At 43.6% G+C, this 15,559-nt stretch overlaps 1 protein-coding gene across 4 annotated transcripts in view; it reads left to right on the top strand.

Moving 5' to 3' along the window:
* Window positions 1–15,559, top strand: part of LOC135507579 (lipopolysaccharide-responsive and beige-like anchor protein) — a 334,560-nt gene that overhangs the window by 64,156 nt on the left and 254,845 nt on the right. For all 4 annotated transcript variants that reach the window (XM_064927105.1, XM_064927106.1, XM_064927107.1 and 1 more), the window contains exons 13-22: window positions 421–573; window positions 1,203–1,371; window positions 1,717–1,796; window positions 1,919–1,981; window positions 2,907–3,004; window positions 3,829–3,921; window positions 5,541–5,649; window positions 6,649–6,730; window positions 9,275–9,398; window positions 10,106–10,298. In XM_064927105.1, coding sequence (XP_064783177.1) covers window positions 421–573; window positions 1,203–1,371; window positions 1,717–1,796; window positions 1,919–1,981; window positions 2,907–3,004; window positions 3,829–3,921; window positions 5,541–5,649; window positions 6,649–6,730; window positions 9,275–9,398; window positions 10,106–10,298 — 1,164 coding nt within the window. The remainder of the gene's footprint in view (window positions 1–420; window positions 574–1,202; window positions 1,372–1,716; window positions 1,797–1,918; window positions 1,982–2,906; window positions 3,005–3,828; window positions 3,922–5,540; window positions 5,650–6,648; window positions 6,731–9,274; window positions 9,399–10,105; window positions 10,299–15,559) is intronic.

The raw sequence follows: 15,559 nt of genomic DNA, 5'->3' as shown, positions 1-15,559 counted from the left end.
CCAGAGACACATTCACACTCTGCAGTCTTCCTCTCGTCCGTCCTAATTGCTGTTCTGTGCTGAAATTGAAAGGTGGATAATATGATTTCCCAGCACTCTGTCCATTACATCAGAGAGGAGCAGATAGTGAGCTGTCTGTCCTTCAGCCTCAGTGCTGTGCCCTCCAATTCCATACTGCATTTGTCTGTTCTGAGACCAGTGCTAAACGCCCCTACATCTGGTAGCTTGTTGATTGTGTCCGAGAGTGTGTGGTCAGGTATACAGGTTACTCTAAATGTCTATTTACATCTAAGGCCCTAATTGCTTAGCTGCATTTAGAGGTCACAGCTGACAGTGGGCTTGTTAGACACAGAGTTAACCTGATTCACCTTTCTCTCTGTGGGTGTCCTCTGCTCCCTCCCTCTCCTCCCTCCTCTGTAGTCTTCCAAGGTGCATGTGACTCGGTCCGTCCTGGACATCGTGCTGGCCTTCGCCCGTTACCTCAGCAACCTGCAGAACGGCGTCCTGCTGCTCAAGCAGCTGTGTGACCACATCCTGTTCAACCCTGCCATCTGGATCCATGCCCCTGCCAAGGTAAGAGAGGAGAGGTACTGGCACAGGAACACACACATGTGCAGGCAGGTAGACGCATGCACGGTGACACACAGTCAAGGACACAGTTGTGCAAGCAGGTAGGCACATGAAGGCACACACACATGCACAGACACATGTGACGTGTAGACAGGCAAACACACACACACACACACACACCCATCCACCTCTGTCCATCCCACCATCATCCTTTCATACTCTAGTCTTTGTGTCTCTCCTCCAGTACATGAGAGCGACAGCCCACCATTCAGTAGGTTAGGCTATTGGATTTTATTTCTGCCTCACCTCATGCTCGGTTTTTCACCTCAAATCAAATGTTGTTTGTCACATGCGCTGAATGTAGACCTTACAGTGAAATGCTTACTTACAAGCCCTTAACAAACAATGCAGTTTTAAGAAAAATAAGTGTTCAGTAAAAAATAGATAAGTAAAAAAATATATATATTTAATAATAATATATGAAGTAACAAATAATTAAAGAGCTGTAGTAAAATAACAATAGCGAGGCGATATACAGGGGTTACCGGTACAGAGTCAATGTGTGGGGGCATCGGTTAGTCGGCTGTATGTGTTCTGACGTGTGTGTGTGTGTGTGTCTATTTACGCCCCAGGTGCAGTTGGTGTTGTACACCTACCTGTCCACCGAGTTCATCAGCACGGTGACCATCTACAACGCCATCCGCAGGGTGGGCACGGTACTGCAGGTCATGCACACGCTCAAGTACTACTACTGGGTCGTCAACCCCCAGGACCGCAGCGGAGTCACGCCCAAGGGCCTCGGTAAGAGAACACACACCTCTTTCATATTTCCACTAACACACACTGATACAGACGGGTACCTCTCCTCCCCCAGACCAGTGTTGCTGTAGTGTTGGCATGGAAGTTGAGCAGCACGCTGCTTTTGTTGTGTGGACCTGGGTCCATCATCCAGTCCTTTGTGTCCCCTGCAGAATGTGCTTTCCTGTCCTTCTTGTACCTCTATGTTGTCTGCTAAACCTAGAATAAACATTTTGTATTGTCCAGCTACAGCTGTGCGCTCTGCATCGCGTCCTAAATAACATCCTTTTGACAACAGACCTTCTCTAATGACTTTATCTCTGCGTGCGTGTGTGTCTGTGTGTGTAGACGGTCCGAGACCCAATCAGAAGGAGATCCACTCTCTCAGAGCCTTTCTGCTGCTGTTTGTGAAACAACTCATAATGAAGGTTAGTTTATAAAGTGTATATAATGAGAATCTCGTTTGAATCCCTTTTTGCACCTAATGTTAATCTCCAATAACTATGAGCGGTGAAAAGTTAGATTAATATTCTGTACTCTCTATTTTCAGGATTACGGAGTGAAGGAAGATGAGCTTCAGAGTATTCTCAACTACCTGCTCACCATGCATGAGGTGACAACTAAAAGATCATTCAACATATCATGTCCTATACAGTGCACTACTTTTATACAATAGATACTTTATTGTGAAGAGTATACAGCTGCACCATGCAGTGTCCACTCTCCAGTAATTCCTGTTCGTTCTTACTCAAGATGCTCCTTTAGAGTTTTGAGGTATAAAACTGCCCACTAGGTGGCACTCTAAGCCAACAGCTCCGGCCTCCCAGACCCTCTCTCCTCTCTGCTATAGATAGACAGACCAATCACACTGTGCCGGGGAACCGTCCAGGCTCTTTTTAACCGTTGCCAAGTTTCACCGAGCCCTCCCTCTCACAGAAGCCTCTGTGTTTACACTGCGGTGATGCATAGAGAAATGATGGCGCTGTAAAACAAGCAGGAATGATCCCTGCAGGAACCAGGGGATTAACTGCTCTCCTTCAGGAGCTCTGCAGTCTTCTGTGGATTGTTCATTCATCAGATAATTCCCTTGTTTCCGTGTGTTATTCATTCCGTCGACATTCGTTATCAAATGACTGATGATCTGTTTCTGTAGATAATCAAGATGGAAACTGGTTTGATCTTTGATGTTGTGTGTCACCAATTAATCAATAATTAGTGCGAAAATAAACAGTTAATTATTGCACTTACATGGTCAATGCCTGTGTTTGTGGGTACTCTGCATCCATGTGGGTGTCTGTACAGTAGGGTGTGTTTTGGTGTCTGCTTCATGATGTTACATGGCGTAACAGCACACCCACGAGCCACACTATTCATCTCTTGTTGGGTTGCATGACTCCACAGTGAAAGGCGACGCTAATTGCGAGCCCATTAGCGCGCACACACACACACTATTTATCACATTGCTAATAATGCTAACTACAGGTCCTCCTCCCTGATCTGATTCATTCAATTCAGTACAACTGTATTTATTTTCCCAGGACGACAATCTAATGGATGTGCTTCAGCTGCTGGTGGCTCTGATGTCGGAGCATCACGGCTCCATGGTGCAGGCCTTTGATCAGCGCAACGGAGTACGGTGAGCTTCAGGAATAGAATGACCCGCCGCCCATCACAGAGCTCCAATGGGAGTGCCCGTTCCAGTCGTTTGACTTCTATGACGGTACTGTAACTATAACGTCATGTCCCGTGGCAACGGGTGGCGCACACTCCGCCACAGGCCCGGCGGCCTCTGAGAACAAGACCGCTGTGATGTTAGCCTACTTTGTGTGCCGTCGAAATGGTACCGTGTTTCATTTGTAGTGCCGGAGACGGTACCCTATTTCCTGTGTAATAGTGCACTACTTTTAACCAGAGGCTATAAAGGGACTAGGCTGCCATTTCAGATGTGCCCTTGTGGTTCTGTTTGTGTTTCATGAAGCCAAAATGAAGCCAGATGACACCGAGGCCAATGCAGATGGTTTACTGGCTTCATTTGATCCTTTATCTGCAGGACTATTGACATTCGGCGACGACGGCGCACAAGATTTATGCAGCTTATTTAGTCACCCTGTTTGCATTCTCTGTCACAGGGGGTTACGTGTAGTGTGTCAACCATGCATGTCTGGGCTGGTGTCTGATATAGGCCCACTTTAAAGGCTTCTGGAAATCTTTGTCTGACGCTCACTTTGGGTGCCTTGTCATTTTACTAGCCACTCATAAAGGCTCCAACCACCTCTATTGTACGACCCAAGTAGATGTCCTGTATAGTAGGTTCACAAAGCAGATATAATCTGTCATGAAGTGATTCTGTAAATGTTTGGTTCTGATACACTCTTTTAGGTTTTATAATTTGAGATACTGTTAAATTTGCTTAAATATGTAAAATTTGTTATTCGTGTGTTTTTCTTTGTTTCTGTACAGGGCCATTTACAAGCTGCTGGCCTCCAACAGTGAAGGAATCAGAGTTCAGGCACTCAAAGTCTTGGGCTACTTCCTCAAACACTTGCCCGCTAAGTAAGAACTCTGTGTTGCTGTTACTTACCTTGTACTCTTGTCTGTAGGATATTATTAAGAATTGTCTGTACGTTTGGTCACATAAAAGCACTCAATTCTGCCTTGATCATTAAAAGCACATTTGTTCCAGATTAAAGAAGGACTTAGTTAGACTCAGTCATTGATGTAATTATTCCTATTCTATAGTCATTTACCTTCAGGCAGCCAAAAGTGTTTTCAATTCAAAATGGCCTCTCCTCAGTTATATATTTCTAAGAGCCAAATCCCATCATGGAGATGAGTATCTACAGACAGAGAAAAGGGTCTCATTCAGGTGGAGGTCGATATCTAATCCTCGTTCAGCCTGCGTACCGTAGTAAAATGAATAGCTGGTATTAAAACCCCTTCTATTTCTCTCTCTTTGGAGAGTAAATTGCCTCTAGTTGTGTAGAAGTGTTTTAGATAACAAATTAGCCACTCGTAAGCCTCCTTTGGTTCAGCGACCAATTAAGATGTCAGAGTCGAAAGAAAACAACCCAGGGTGAAATACAGTGCAGGTCGTATTGAGGCTCTATTTCCAATTCTACTGATTCCTTTTTGATCTCCCAAACTTTTGATCAGTGGTAGTACATATTCCCCAGCCCCAGCGTCATCCTCATCCCCAGCATCATCCTCATCCCCAGCATCATCCTCAGCTCTAGCCTCATCCTCATCCCCAGTGCCCCCCCCAAAAATATATATTTTTTTCACTCTTTTTTGTTGTTGTTAGGGGAACACAGTCCAACTTTCTCTTGAACGTTGGAATAGCAGAATGCACAAGCTTGTCAGAAATGTCCAGATCAACTAGCCCATGTCAGCTAACATTTTTTATCTAGGTTTTTTAGCCCATAGATGTTGTAATGTCACAGAAATATCACAAGAAAACACATTGGACATGCTTTAAACCTGCAACATTTGCTCTGCACCCCATAAAAAAAGTCAAATTGCAGAAAATACCCTTTAAATTTGCAACATTTTCTCTCCTCCAACAAGAGGTGACCGAACAGTTTGTCATAAACAGTGCTTGTGCCCTTAGAAATGGACGTGGGCATGCATGCGTGTGTAGAGGATGTTCTCTAATGCTGGAAGGGGGGCCTGAGACAGTCAGACTCTTTGCTGTCTGACTAATACTAGCTTTATCATCCCAGAATATGTACAGATGAGTGATACTCAGAGATGAAAGCTCTGAGGGATACTTGTCTTTGAAGGGTCCTGACAGGCCTCTGCAGGGTTGCTTTTTTTCATGTCTTTCAACTGTGTTCAAATGTGTTCTGATGCACTGGTAAACTTACACAAGCGGCGGTTCACAAACATTCACAGTCCGTGACTCACCCTATGGCTTCGGGAATTGTCCTTGTCTGTCCTCAACCAGTCCCTGACCGACAGCCCAAAATGGAATATGTACTGCCCAACATTTTGGAAACATTGCTTGCTATACCATACAATGGTGCCAAGTAATGCTTTTGTGAATTTATAGTTAACTGTCTTGGTAAAATGTTTGCATGTAATTAAGTGCAACACGATACACTGATCAATGCGCTGGTACCAAATGTCAATGGATACTCACTGTTTGACTGTTTGACCCTTGACCTTTGTTCCAGGAGGAAGTCCGAGGTCATGCTGGGTCACGGGCTCTTCTCCCTGCTCAACGAGCGACTGATGCTCCACTCCAACCAGTTCAGCATGACAACCTACAACGTGCTCTTCGAGGTCAGTTAGTCCCTCCCTCGTCTCTTCCTTGCCGTGTATGTGTAGGAGAGTCTATAAGAAAATGTAGTAGTTGACATACGAAGCTATTTTCTCTTTGCTTCCCCCATAAATCCTAATACTAACTGCCCTCCATTTTGTATTTGCATTGGCTGATGTTTTCCATCACTGTATTAGTTCAATTATACATTCACTGATTACACATGAATGAATTCTGAGAACACATTATTTAGATGAGAAGTGTGTTTTCTGAGTTATTTAACACTTATAGTTTGTTTGATTGAGTTGTATAGAACGTGTAGTTAAACTCTAGTTTTCCTGTGGCCTGCGTCAGCTCTCGCTATTCTCCTTCTGTCTGGACCTGAATAGCATATCCCTTCTGAGAACATTGCAGTCCGTTTTGAATCATGATGTTCTATCATCACCCATTGGTAATAACTAAACTCAAATGATGGTCATTTGTGTTAATGTATCTATGTTATAATGGCATACCAAGACTTTTGATGGACATTAATGCACACGATATTAAACTCCACAGGAATCATTGTATCTGACCTTGTAAATGATGTATTTTGACACACAGAAATATATGGGATTGTCAGGAGACACTGGGGGAATTACATGTATTCCTCCTCTGCTGTTACTGTGAGATATTGCCGTCTCTTCGATTCGTCACTGATTCTTGTTACATATTTCTTCTGTAAAGACTTGGTGAACACATACGAACATATGTGGATTTCTATATGGCCCAATGTACCTCTTCCCTGGTGCTGTTAGTATGAGCTATAGATGCAGAAAAGTATTTACGTAAATCTCATATCTCCCTTTTCTGTGCAGATCCTGTTTGAACTGAATACTGTGGAATTGCAATGTGGAACTCATGTGCTTCGTGGTGCTGTTACTATGAGCTATAGATTCACATAAAAGTATTTATGTCTCTCCTCTATTTCTCCCTTTTCTTTTCTCCCCGTGTCTCTTCTTTCTTGCTCTCCTTCTCCGTAGATCCTGACCGAGCAGATCTGCACTCAAGTGATCCATAAACAGCATCCGGACCCCGACTCCAATGTGAAGATTGTCAACCCGCGTGAGTCACCCCTTGGCACCCCACCACTAAATAAATCACCTTTACCTACCACTGCATGCTTGACCAGACCTAGAGAGCCTCTTCTCCCTTACGGCCACTGCCAGTGTTATATACTGGCCAACAAATGTGGAGCATAAATTGAGGCTACAAAACTATACTACTCAAACGGTATGTGATCATATACGATTAGGCTAATAGTGGTCGTGTTGGGCTCTAAGATTCAGCTGGTACATTTTAAATCCATCGTTTTTTTGAAAAAATAATCAAGACGAGTAGCTATTGAGAGAGAAAAAAGCTACGTAAATGAAATGATATTGTGATAGTACATTTAAAAAAAAAAATGTTTCACAGCAAATTAAAGTTGTGAAATATCTGTTTTATTCAGTTGACGTTGAACAGCTGAAGTGGAACTGAATAAAATGAGTGCATCGTTAAAGACCTCATGAAATCAACACCAGGCCCTGCGGCATTATATAATGTTAATCAGAAGCCTTTTCCTACTTTTGAAACTCAACTGTCATTTTTCAAAAGTAGGTATTTGATCCATCCGGGAAATGACGCAACAAGCTTACGTTGCAACTTAATATTTCATTAAGTTGATATACTATTGCATTATGTGGTGTTTTTAATAAGAGTGTAGAGGAACAGGAATTTATAGTTCAAAATGTATCGCACAGACAAATGTACTGTTTTTCTGGGCAATGAGAAACATTTAAAATGGTTTGAATTATGGTCCTGTCTTCTGCAAAGGGGTTCTCATTTGATGTTTATCTTTTTAATATTCTGATAATGTACACATACAGTAATTTAAAGTAATACTCCCAGAGATGTAGCTGTTTCCCTTTACTACCAGTGGCATATTTTTACATACATGACTCATTAAGAGGGACAACGTCCATGCTTCGTTTCTGTTTGATGCAACGTAACAAGCTCATTGCAACCTCATTGCTTTGATCAATGTACTTGTCTCATCCTGTCCTCGTCTAGTATTTTCAGACCATTACTTACCTCTAATTTCACATGCCAGCTCTCAAAACCTTTTCATATGTGGGAGAATCAACTTCCCCAGCTGTGGCGGAGAGGGGCAAAATAACTGAGTCAGGCTGAAATCACAACCGAGGTTTACTTGAACCCTGCTCTAATCGTACAATTTAACCTCGTGTGTGTGTGTGTTACACATCTCATAGTCACACATTGATTAGTATATGCCCTTTATTGTGGTAAAGGCACCCAGTCGTGTGCAGAGTAAAATACATGGAGACAGTCCTATGTGCTTTTTGCATGTCAACTCAACACACTTTATGGGAGTTCTGGGCCATGGGAGCACCATGGAGTCTGTTTCTCCTTTACTGTAGCTGCCTGCGTTCTCTTCTTGATGTTATCTGCTCTGAAGCCTCAAAATGGGCCTGATTGCAGTCTTTAGTAACGTCAGAGCGAATCAAACAAACTAAGGAAGTACCGTTTCCCTTAAATTAACTCTATGGAAAGAACCCAAGACCAAATGGGGGGAGAAAAGACCCCATACTCACATCTCTCCGTCCCCCAGTAACATGCAGGGGTAATTTTCTGGCAGTGAGAGTTCAGTGATTCATAATTTGATTGACTAAGGCGTATAGAAACAACAAACGTCTGGGCTGCGAGGGGTCCTTGTTGGTTACCACCAAGGTCCAAGACGACAAAGTGAAATCATAACCCCCCCCTCTTCCTGACTCAAGCTAAATGGACACTGACATAGTCTATATAATTCATCTAAACAGCCAGTCTCTTTAGGTTAACCAAAGAAAGGGTTCCAGGAAGCCTGCATAGGACTTTGGCAGGCGTGGTACACAAACAAACACACACACACACACACACACACACACACACACACACACACACACACACACACACACACACACATACACACACACACATCTCTGAGTTGAAACAATATCAAACTTTGTTTGATCGTTTCCACCACATAGATGTTGAGGTGTCTGCTGACAGTGAAATCAAGATGGCTTGTGACACAATGATTCACACATGTTGAGATGAATTGTCTGATTGTGTTGTTGAATTGTGGTCTGACTCTTACTCCCTCTGTATTTGATTTGTTTTCTTGGAAAGTGTGTTCATTTGAAAAATACGTTATTTTTGCTATTTAGGATACACAATTTGAATCACTCACAGGGAGTAAAATGGTATTATTCAGTATCAATATTAAGATATTTAAAATCAGTATTGTAGCATGTCACAATTTTCATACTACTTTCAAAACAATCCAAATTTATTTAAATTTATTCATTTATTTAAATGAATTCTCCGATTCTGTCTCTTGCTTAATCACTTCTTATTTGGGGAATCAGTATTAAAAAGTCCTTATTGTAATGAAGATATTATACTACGACAGACAACAGTCTGTTCTCTGCATTCCTCCGCTGACCGTCTGTTCTGTACGACCCGAGTCAGTAACCCTGCAGGGAAAGTAGTGCGTCTGTGTGTACTAAACCGTGTCACACACCGCAACGGGGCATTAACAGCACGTGTTTTCCTGTGTTTTGACAGAGGTCCTGAAGGTGATCGCTGTCCTGCTGAAGAACTCTCCCCTCTCCCCAGAGAGCATGGAGGTGCGCAGGGTCTTCCTGTCAGACATGATCAAACTGTTCAATAACAGCAAAGATAACCGGAGGTAAGGAACGTCTCAGCCCTGAAGTGTACTACCAAGTACACCACATTCTAGTACACTACATAGTACACTACGACAGGGTCTTCCTGTCAGACATGTTCATGATCTGTTCAATAACAGCGTATATAACAGGAGTTAAGGAACGACTCAGCCCCGGAGTGGACTACTCTGCAATAGACTACCACTAAACAAGAACTGGGTTCAAATAGAATTTGAAATCATTCAAATACTTTCAGGGTTTGCTTGAGCCCCCCTGGAGTGCCAGGTGGGCGGAGCTTTGCAGTTTTGCTACTATTCCATTGGTTCAGTTGCGCCAGGCAACCTCTCTCAAGCGCAATCAATCCACTCTCGGGAGTATTTGAAAGGAAACAAATACTATTTGAACCCAGGTCGGCACCAATATCACTTCAGTACAGCCCTCTGGTTGAGTTCAGGACGTTTTCCTGGCATACATCCCCTGTCCGATTACATCTCCCAGTTCTTCATGCTGGCGCCGTGCCGGGGCTTTACTGCAGTGAGGCCAACTAGCTTTGTCCTTCATATGCTCAGAGTACAGGATGTTTTGAAGATGTGTGATATTGTGTATCTGTACACTACATGAGTGTGCTGTGTATGTAGAATTGTTTTCAAATGTTTGTGTGTATGTACGCACATACAGTACTGAGTCTTCGGGGGACTTTTATCAGTGTGTGTTTGTGTGTGTCTATCAGGAGCCTCCTGCAGTGCTCGGTGTGGCAAGATTGGATGCTCTCTCTGTGCTTCATCAACCCCAAGAGCAGCGAGGAGCAGAAGGTCACTGAGATGGTGTACGCCATCTTCCGCATCCTGCTCTACCACGCCATCAAGTACGAGTGGGGCGGCTGGCGCGTGTGGGTGGACACCCTGTCCATCACCCACTCCAAGGTCAGAGAGCTCATTAACCCCGTCAGACGGTCAACCAAACTCTGTCTCACCAGCACCAGGGTTTCTGGATAGGCTTCTATACGTCTCTGTGGATTGTCGACTCTTTCTCGTGCTCTTCCAATCTATTTGTTCTCTCTTCTCTTTTTAGCTACATCATTTTCTCTTTTTCATTATTTTGTGAACACACACATTCTCCCCCGCTCTCATTCACTCTCCTCTTACTTTCTCTCTCTTTCTTTAGCACTGAAATTAGACTCCACTCACCTCGCTGCCCTTTCTCCTACCTCAGCTTCTCCAGGGCGCTCAGCCGTCAAGATCTAGCTCAACTCTCTATCCAACCAGTCAGGGGCTTCCATGTTTTAAGTTGGATCCTGACATAATAACGGTCTCAGAGGGAATGTCCAAAGATCCCTCCTATCCTCAATGACCCACTCATAGATTAATAGTGACTGACTAACAGAGAAGTGCCTCTCTCTCGGTGCCCGTCAGATCCAGCCTGGTGGATATCTTGTGCTGATTATGATGTGAAAACGGCTGTGTGCTGACTTAACGGAATCAGTTATTTTTCCTCTTCCATCCCTTCTAGTCATTTATTTATGTATTGAGTTTCCCACTCTTTAGTTAAACATAAACTGCCGGCACTTCTTATTTCAGAAACTCAATTTAAAAAAAGGCTGTTTAAAAATGAATTGTTGATATTGGATTACGGAGCCAGGTTCCAAGGCAGTGAAGTAATTTGGTCGGTGTCGGATTGTGGTGTGGGTGGTTTATAAAGTTTGGCAGATTGAAGGTTGGTTGAGGGATACTAGGCTATTTTTGTGTTGAGGTGGATGTCTATGGAGTTCTGAGGATGTAGTGGTGGATAAAGGCCACTAGGGGGCACAGTTATACCATTTGGCACTGTCTCTCTCCTTCTCAGGACTGAAGTTGGTTGGCGTGGTTGCACAGTATTTGCGAGACCAAAAGCTCTCGACCTCAACATTTACATACCCCACCTCAACCCTGTCCGTGTGTACCTAACCTAAAGGTTGTATGCGAAAAAATAACTTTGTGTATCCACTATCATATCTGACTGAAGGATTTCTCATATCATTGGTAAGGACAGTGCTGAGTTAATATGTAGTTGTGGAGACATGGGAGATAAAAAAACAAAGACAGCTACAAAATGACATCACCGCCAATTCTGGCTCGACTGTTCCAAATGATTCTGCTGCCGTTTCTGCATTTTTGCCTTTGGGACTTTAAGTCTCTTATCGTGAAAGGCATTTTTCAGTAATTTCCTTTTTGTGATGTAATTTTGTACTAAAACTGTTCATAGACAAATGATAGGGACTATTTCACTTCAGAGTTTTACACAAGCTTAAACATCAAATCACAATTATTGCTTTCTACACTGTAGACTGTAGCAGTAAATACACAGCATTTATTCACAAGACCTTTAAAACATGTTATTTTTTCCATGAAAGCACACCATGAATGATTCTTCTCATATTTATTGATTTATTGTATATTATATTGTATAATATATTGTATATATTGTAAATTAGCTGGGAGCGGATGCGAAGACACATGTTAAAAGTCATAGGCTTGTCCAATTGACATCAGTCCTGTGCAGTACAAAATCAACCCAAAGTGACTGTTTATTTGTAAATAACACCCCGTGTGTTTAGGGTTGTGTGTCGCCCCGAGCTTATTGCTGTAGCACGTTGCACATGGCCACAATCACACGCTGCTCTGTAGTTCCACTTTACGACACTGCCCTACCAGCCGCTGTGCAGAAATGTGTGCGACTGAGTAGTGGAGTTGATCATTCTCTTCAGTACTGGACAGATGGTAATTGCCCTTTTCCCATAATTGCACAAGATTAATGCTCTTGCTGCTTAGCTCTGTTTACAGTGCCCATGTACCAATCTAAAAACAGCACCACACACACACACACACACACACACACACACACACACACACACATGCAGTCTTTGAATTGAGTAGGTGCGGCGAGCACTAGCCATCCAGATACATGCATTTGCTATAAAAAAAAAAAGCTGGAGAAACTCAATTGCAATTTTATTGTCCGGTTTGATAGATTTCCTGCCACCTCTGTAGCACCAGAGCTGTTTGTCACTGTTGCTCTCTCCTCCCACGGCTGCTGTGTGTGTGTGTGTGTGTGTGTGTGTGTGTGTGTGTGTGTGTCTACCACTCTCTCCCTCTACCCACACACATTGTCTCCTCCTTCGCTCTGAGGTTTCTAGAAAGCCTGAACACATTGAATATTCATCCTTAGCTGCACCTCAACAATCAGAGAAACAAGGCCTCATCAATTTAACCAGCCCACCGGGAGCATTCTGATAGATACAGACACACATTCAGAAGTATCTACATACTGTATACACACACCTTCTGCTATGCATCTAGGCCTCTATCCATTTCATGTTTTATTTGCAGTTTGGAACACATTGCGTACATTATGCAATTGAAAATAAGTGCCACTGTTTCTTATGTGAATTTTTATGAAAATTGCATCAATTAATTTATACGTTGTGTTTTTAAGTCATATGATTTCTTATTACATGAACACTGAATCCTCTATCACTGATTTATTACTTACAGTTGGGCAAACAAGTATTTAGTCAGCCACCAATTGCGCAAGTTCTCCCACTTAAAAAGATGAGAGAGGCCTGTAATTTTCATCATAGGTACACTTACACTATGACAGACAAAATGAGGGGAAAAAATCCAGAAAATCACATTGTAGGATTTTTAATGAATTTATTTGCAAATTATGGTGGAAAATAAGTATTTAGTCAATAACAATAACTTTGTTATATACCCTTTGTTGGCAATGACGGAGGTCATTGTTGGCAATTACAGGCCTCTCTCATCTTTTTAAGTGGGAGAACTTGCACAATTGGTGGCTGACTAAATACTTTTTTGCCATTCATAGACATTCACTTCTAGCTTCTTTTTTTAATCATAATGACCAAACCTGTACACATCAGTGGTGGAGAAGACCGGGTTTTCATCCTCCATCAGTATTTACAGTAGTGGGGTACATGAACTGTACTACAGTATATTTAACATGGGGGCGATAGAGGGAGATTTTCAGAAATCACTTCCATCTTTCCTTGCCTGCCCAGACTGAGCTAAAGCAGCACTAGTCTAGATGACACCAGTTCAGGTGGCTTCCAGATCTCCCTGTAGTCTGCTGCAGACTCCTGATTGGTCACCTGGGATAATATGAAATGATGTGATTGGACCACTGGGACCTGCTGGGTGACTTTAGTTGCAACTGGACATGTATGACCGTCTGGCAGATCCTGTGTGTGTGTGTGTGTGCAGTCAAAGGTCACGCCTGTGTGTAACTGTTGGTTGTGTGGGGTGAGTGCACATGTGTAAGAAAAGTATGATGAATGCACACCTTTCTGTATGAAGGAACAAATATGTTAGTGTGTGTGTGCGCGCCCATGTGTGTACACAAATGTGTGTGTCCTGTATCTGAGCCAGAGCAGCAGCAGGCTTTGTGCCGCAGTGTGAGCAGACCAGGCAGATGTTTCTGCAGGTGGGCCTGCTGACACACACACACACACACACACACACACGATGCCCTTCTCCCAGCTCTGCACACAACTGAGTTGGTTTTGAGGAAGATTTCTAGATCAGTCATCAGTGTGTGAAGGACTCCGTATCCTTCTAGCGTCAACAGTCAGCTTCTCTGTAGCATCCAGCTTGTGGAAATGATGGCATCAGACATTACCAGATGAAGAGACATTAGTGCAGGAGTGCTTGTGAAGCAGAAGAAGCCAGATGAGGCTTTCAGATATCTCGTCCTGTTTGAATCATGTCTATTTGTAGCCTTTTATTAGATCAATAGCCGTTTGTACACATTACAAACTGTGTGTTTACTCTAATGTGGACGCTAGTTCTCTACTAGCAGCAGTTCACAAGACACAAGGGAGTATGGATCCACAGTACAAAGCCCCCCAGTATTGAGACACAGCGTGTTAAGATGTAGCCTCTAGACTCTCTCTATTGTTCAGCCTTAATGCAGAGATGGACACATCGACAACTCCACAAAGGAGAGGGAAGTACAGGACATGGAGAACATTGACCAGGGCTACACACACACACACACACACACACACACACACACACACACACACACACACACACACACACACACACACACACACACACACACACACACACACACACACACACACACACACACACACACACACACACACACACACACACACACACACACACACACACACACACACACACGTCTACAGGACTTCTATAGGGTAAACTGTAGGCCTAGTGTGTATTGTATAGAAGTTCCACAGTGCTGAGGCTGAGCAGTGGGAGTTATTGGGATATTCTACTTAGTACCTTAGTTTCCCTAAACAAATGAGACTGTATCTGGTGGACCCTGTCCCATAGCTTGGGAACCCAACTGTGTGAGCTATAGGAGCACAATGTAGTTGTCTGGCTGTCCTTAACCATGTGGTCTTAATGGTCGCCCTTCTGGTTCCCAAAGACATCACCAGTCAGTGCTCTGCTCGAATTCCTGCTTCACATGATCAGGGGAAAAGGATCTAGGAAAGGAGAGAGAGAGAGAGAGAGAGAGAGAGAGAGAGAGAGAGAGAGAGAGAGAGAGAGAGAGAGAGAGAGAGAGAGAGAGAGAGAGAGAGAGAGAGAGAGAGAGAGAGAGAGAGAGAGAGAGAGAGAGAGAGAGAGAGAGAGAGAGAGAGAGAGAGAGAGAGAGAGAGAGAGAGAGAGAGAGAGAGAGAGAGAGAGAGAGAGAGAGAGAGAGAGAGAGAGAGAGAGAGAGAGAGAGAGAGAGAGAGAGAGAGAGAGAGAGAGAGAGAGAGAGAGAGAGAGAGAGAGAGAGAGAGAGAGAGAGAACAAGAAAGTGGGAGAGGGAGGAGAAAGAGAGAGAGAGAACAAGAAAGTGGGAGAGGGAGGAGAAAGAGAGAGAGAGAGAGAACAAGAAAAAGAAAGTGGGAGAGGGAGGAGAAAGAGAGAGCGAATCAGTGAAAGGAAGAGTTCTGTCCAGGGTTCCGTCCAGGCAGGACTGCGGCAGGCAGAGACAGACGACATTGATTTGGGAGGAGGGAGGAATTGCATTTAGCTAATTGGATTAGAGCCGCGCTGGCTTTCCCCATTTCCTCTTTGTTTTGTGGTCGCCGCCCATCTATTGATCTCAATGGGACTCCCAGGTCCTAACCTGCTATAGGGGGTCTCCCTGGAGCAGTGGTGAG

The sequence above is a fragment of the Oncorhynchus masou genome, chromosome 21, assembly GCF_036934945.1.
Source record: "Oncorhynchus masou masou isolate Uvic2021 chromosome 21, UVic_Omas_1.1, whole genome shotgun sequence".
Taxonomy (NCBI): domain Eukaryota; kingdom Metazoa; phylum Chordata; class Actinopteri; order Salmoniformes; family Salmonidae; genus Oncorhynchus; species Oncorhynchus masou.
This window is presented reverse-complemented; position numbering and strand designations above follow the sequence as displayed.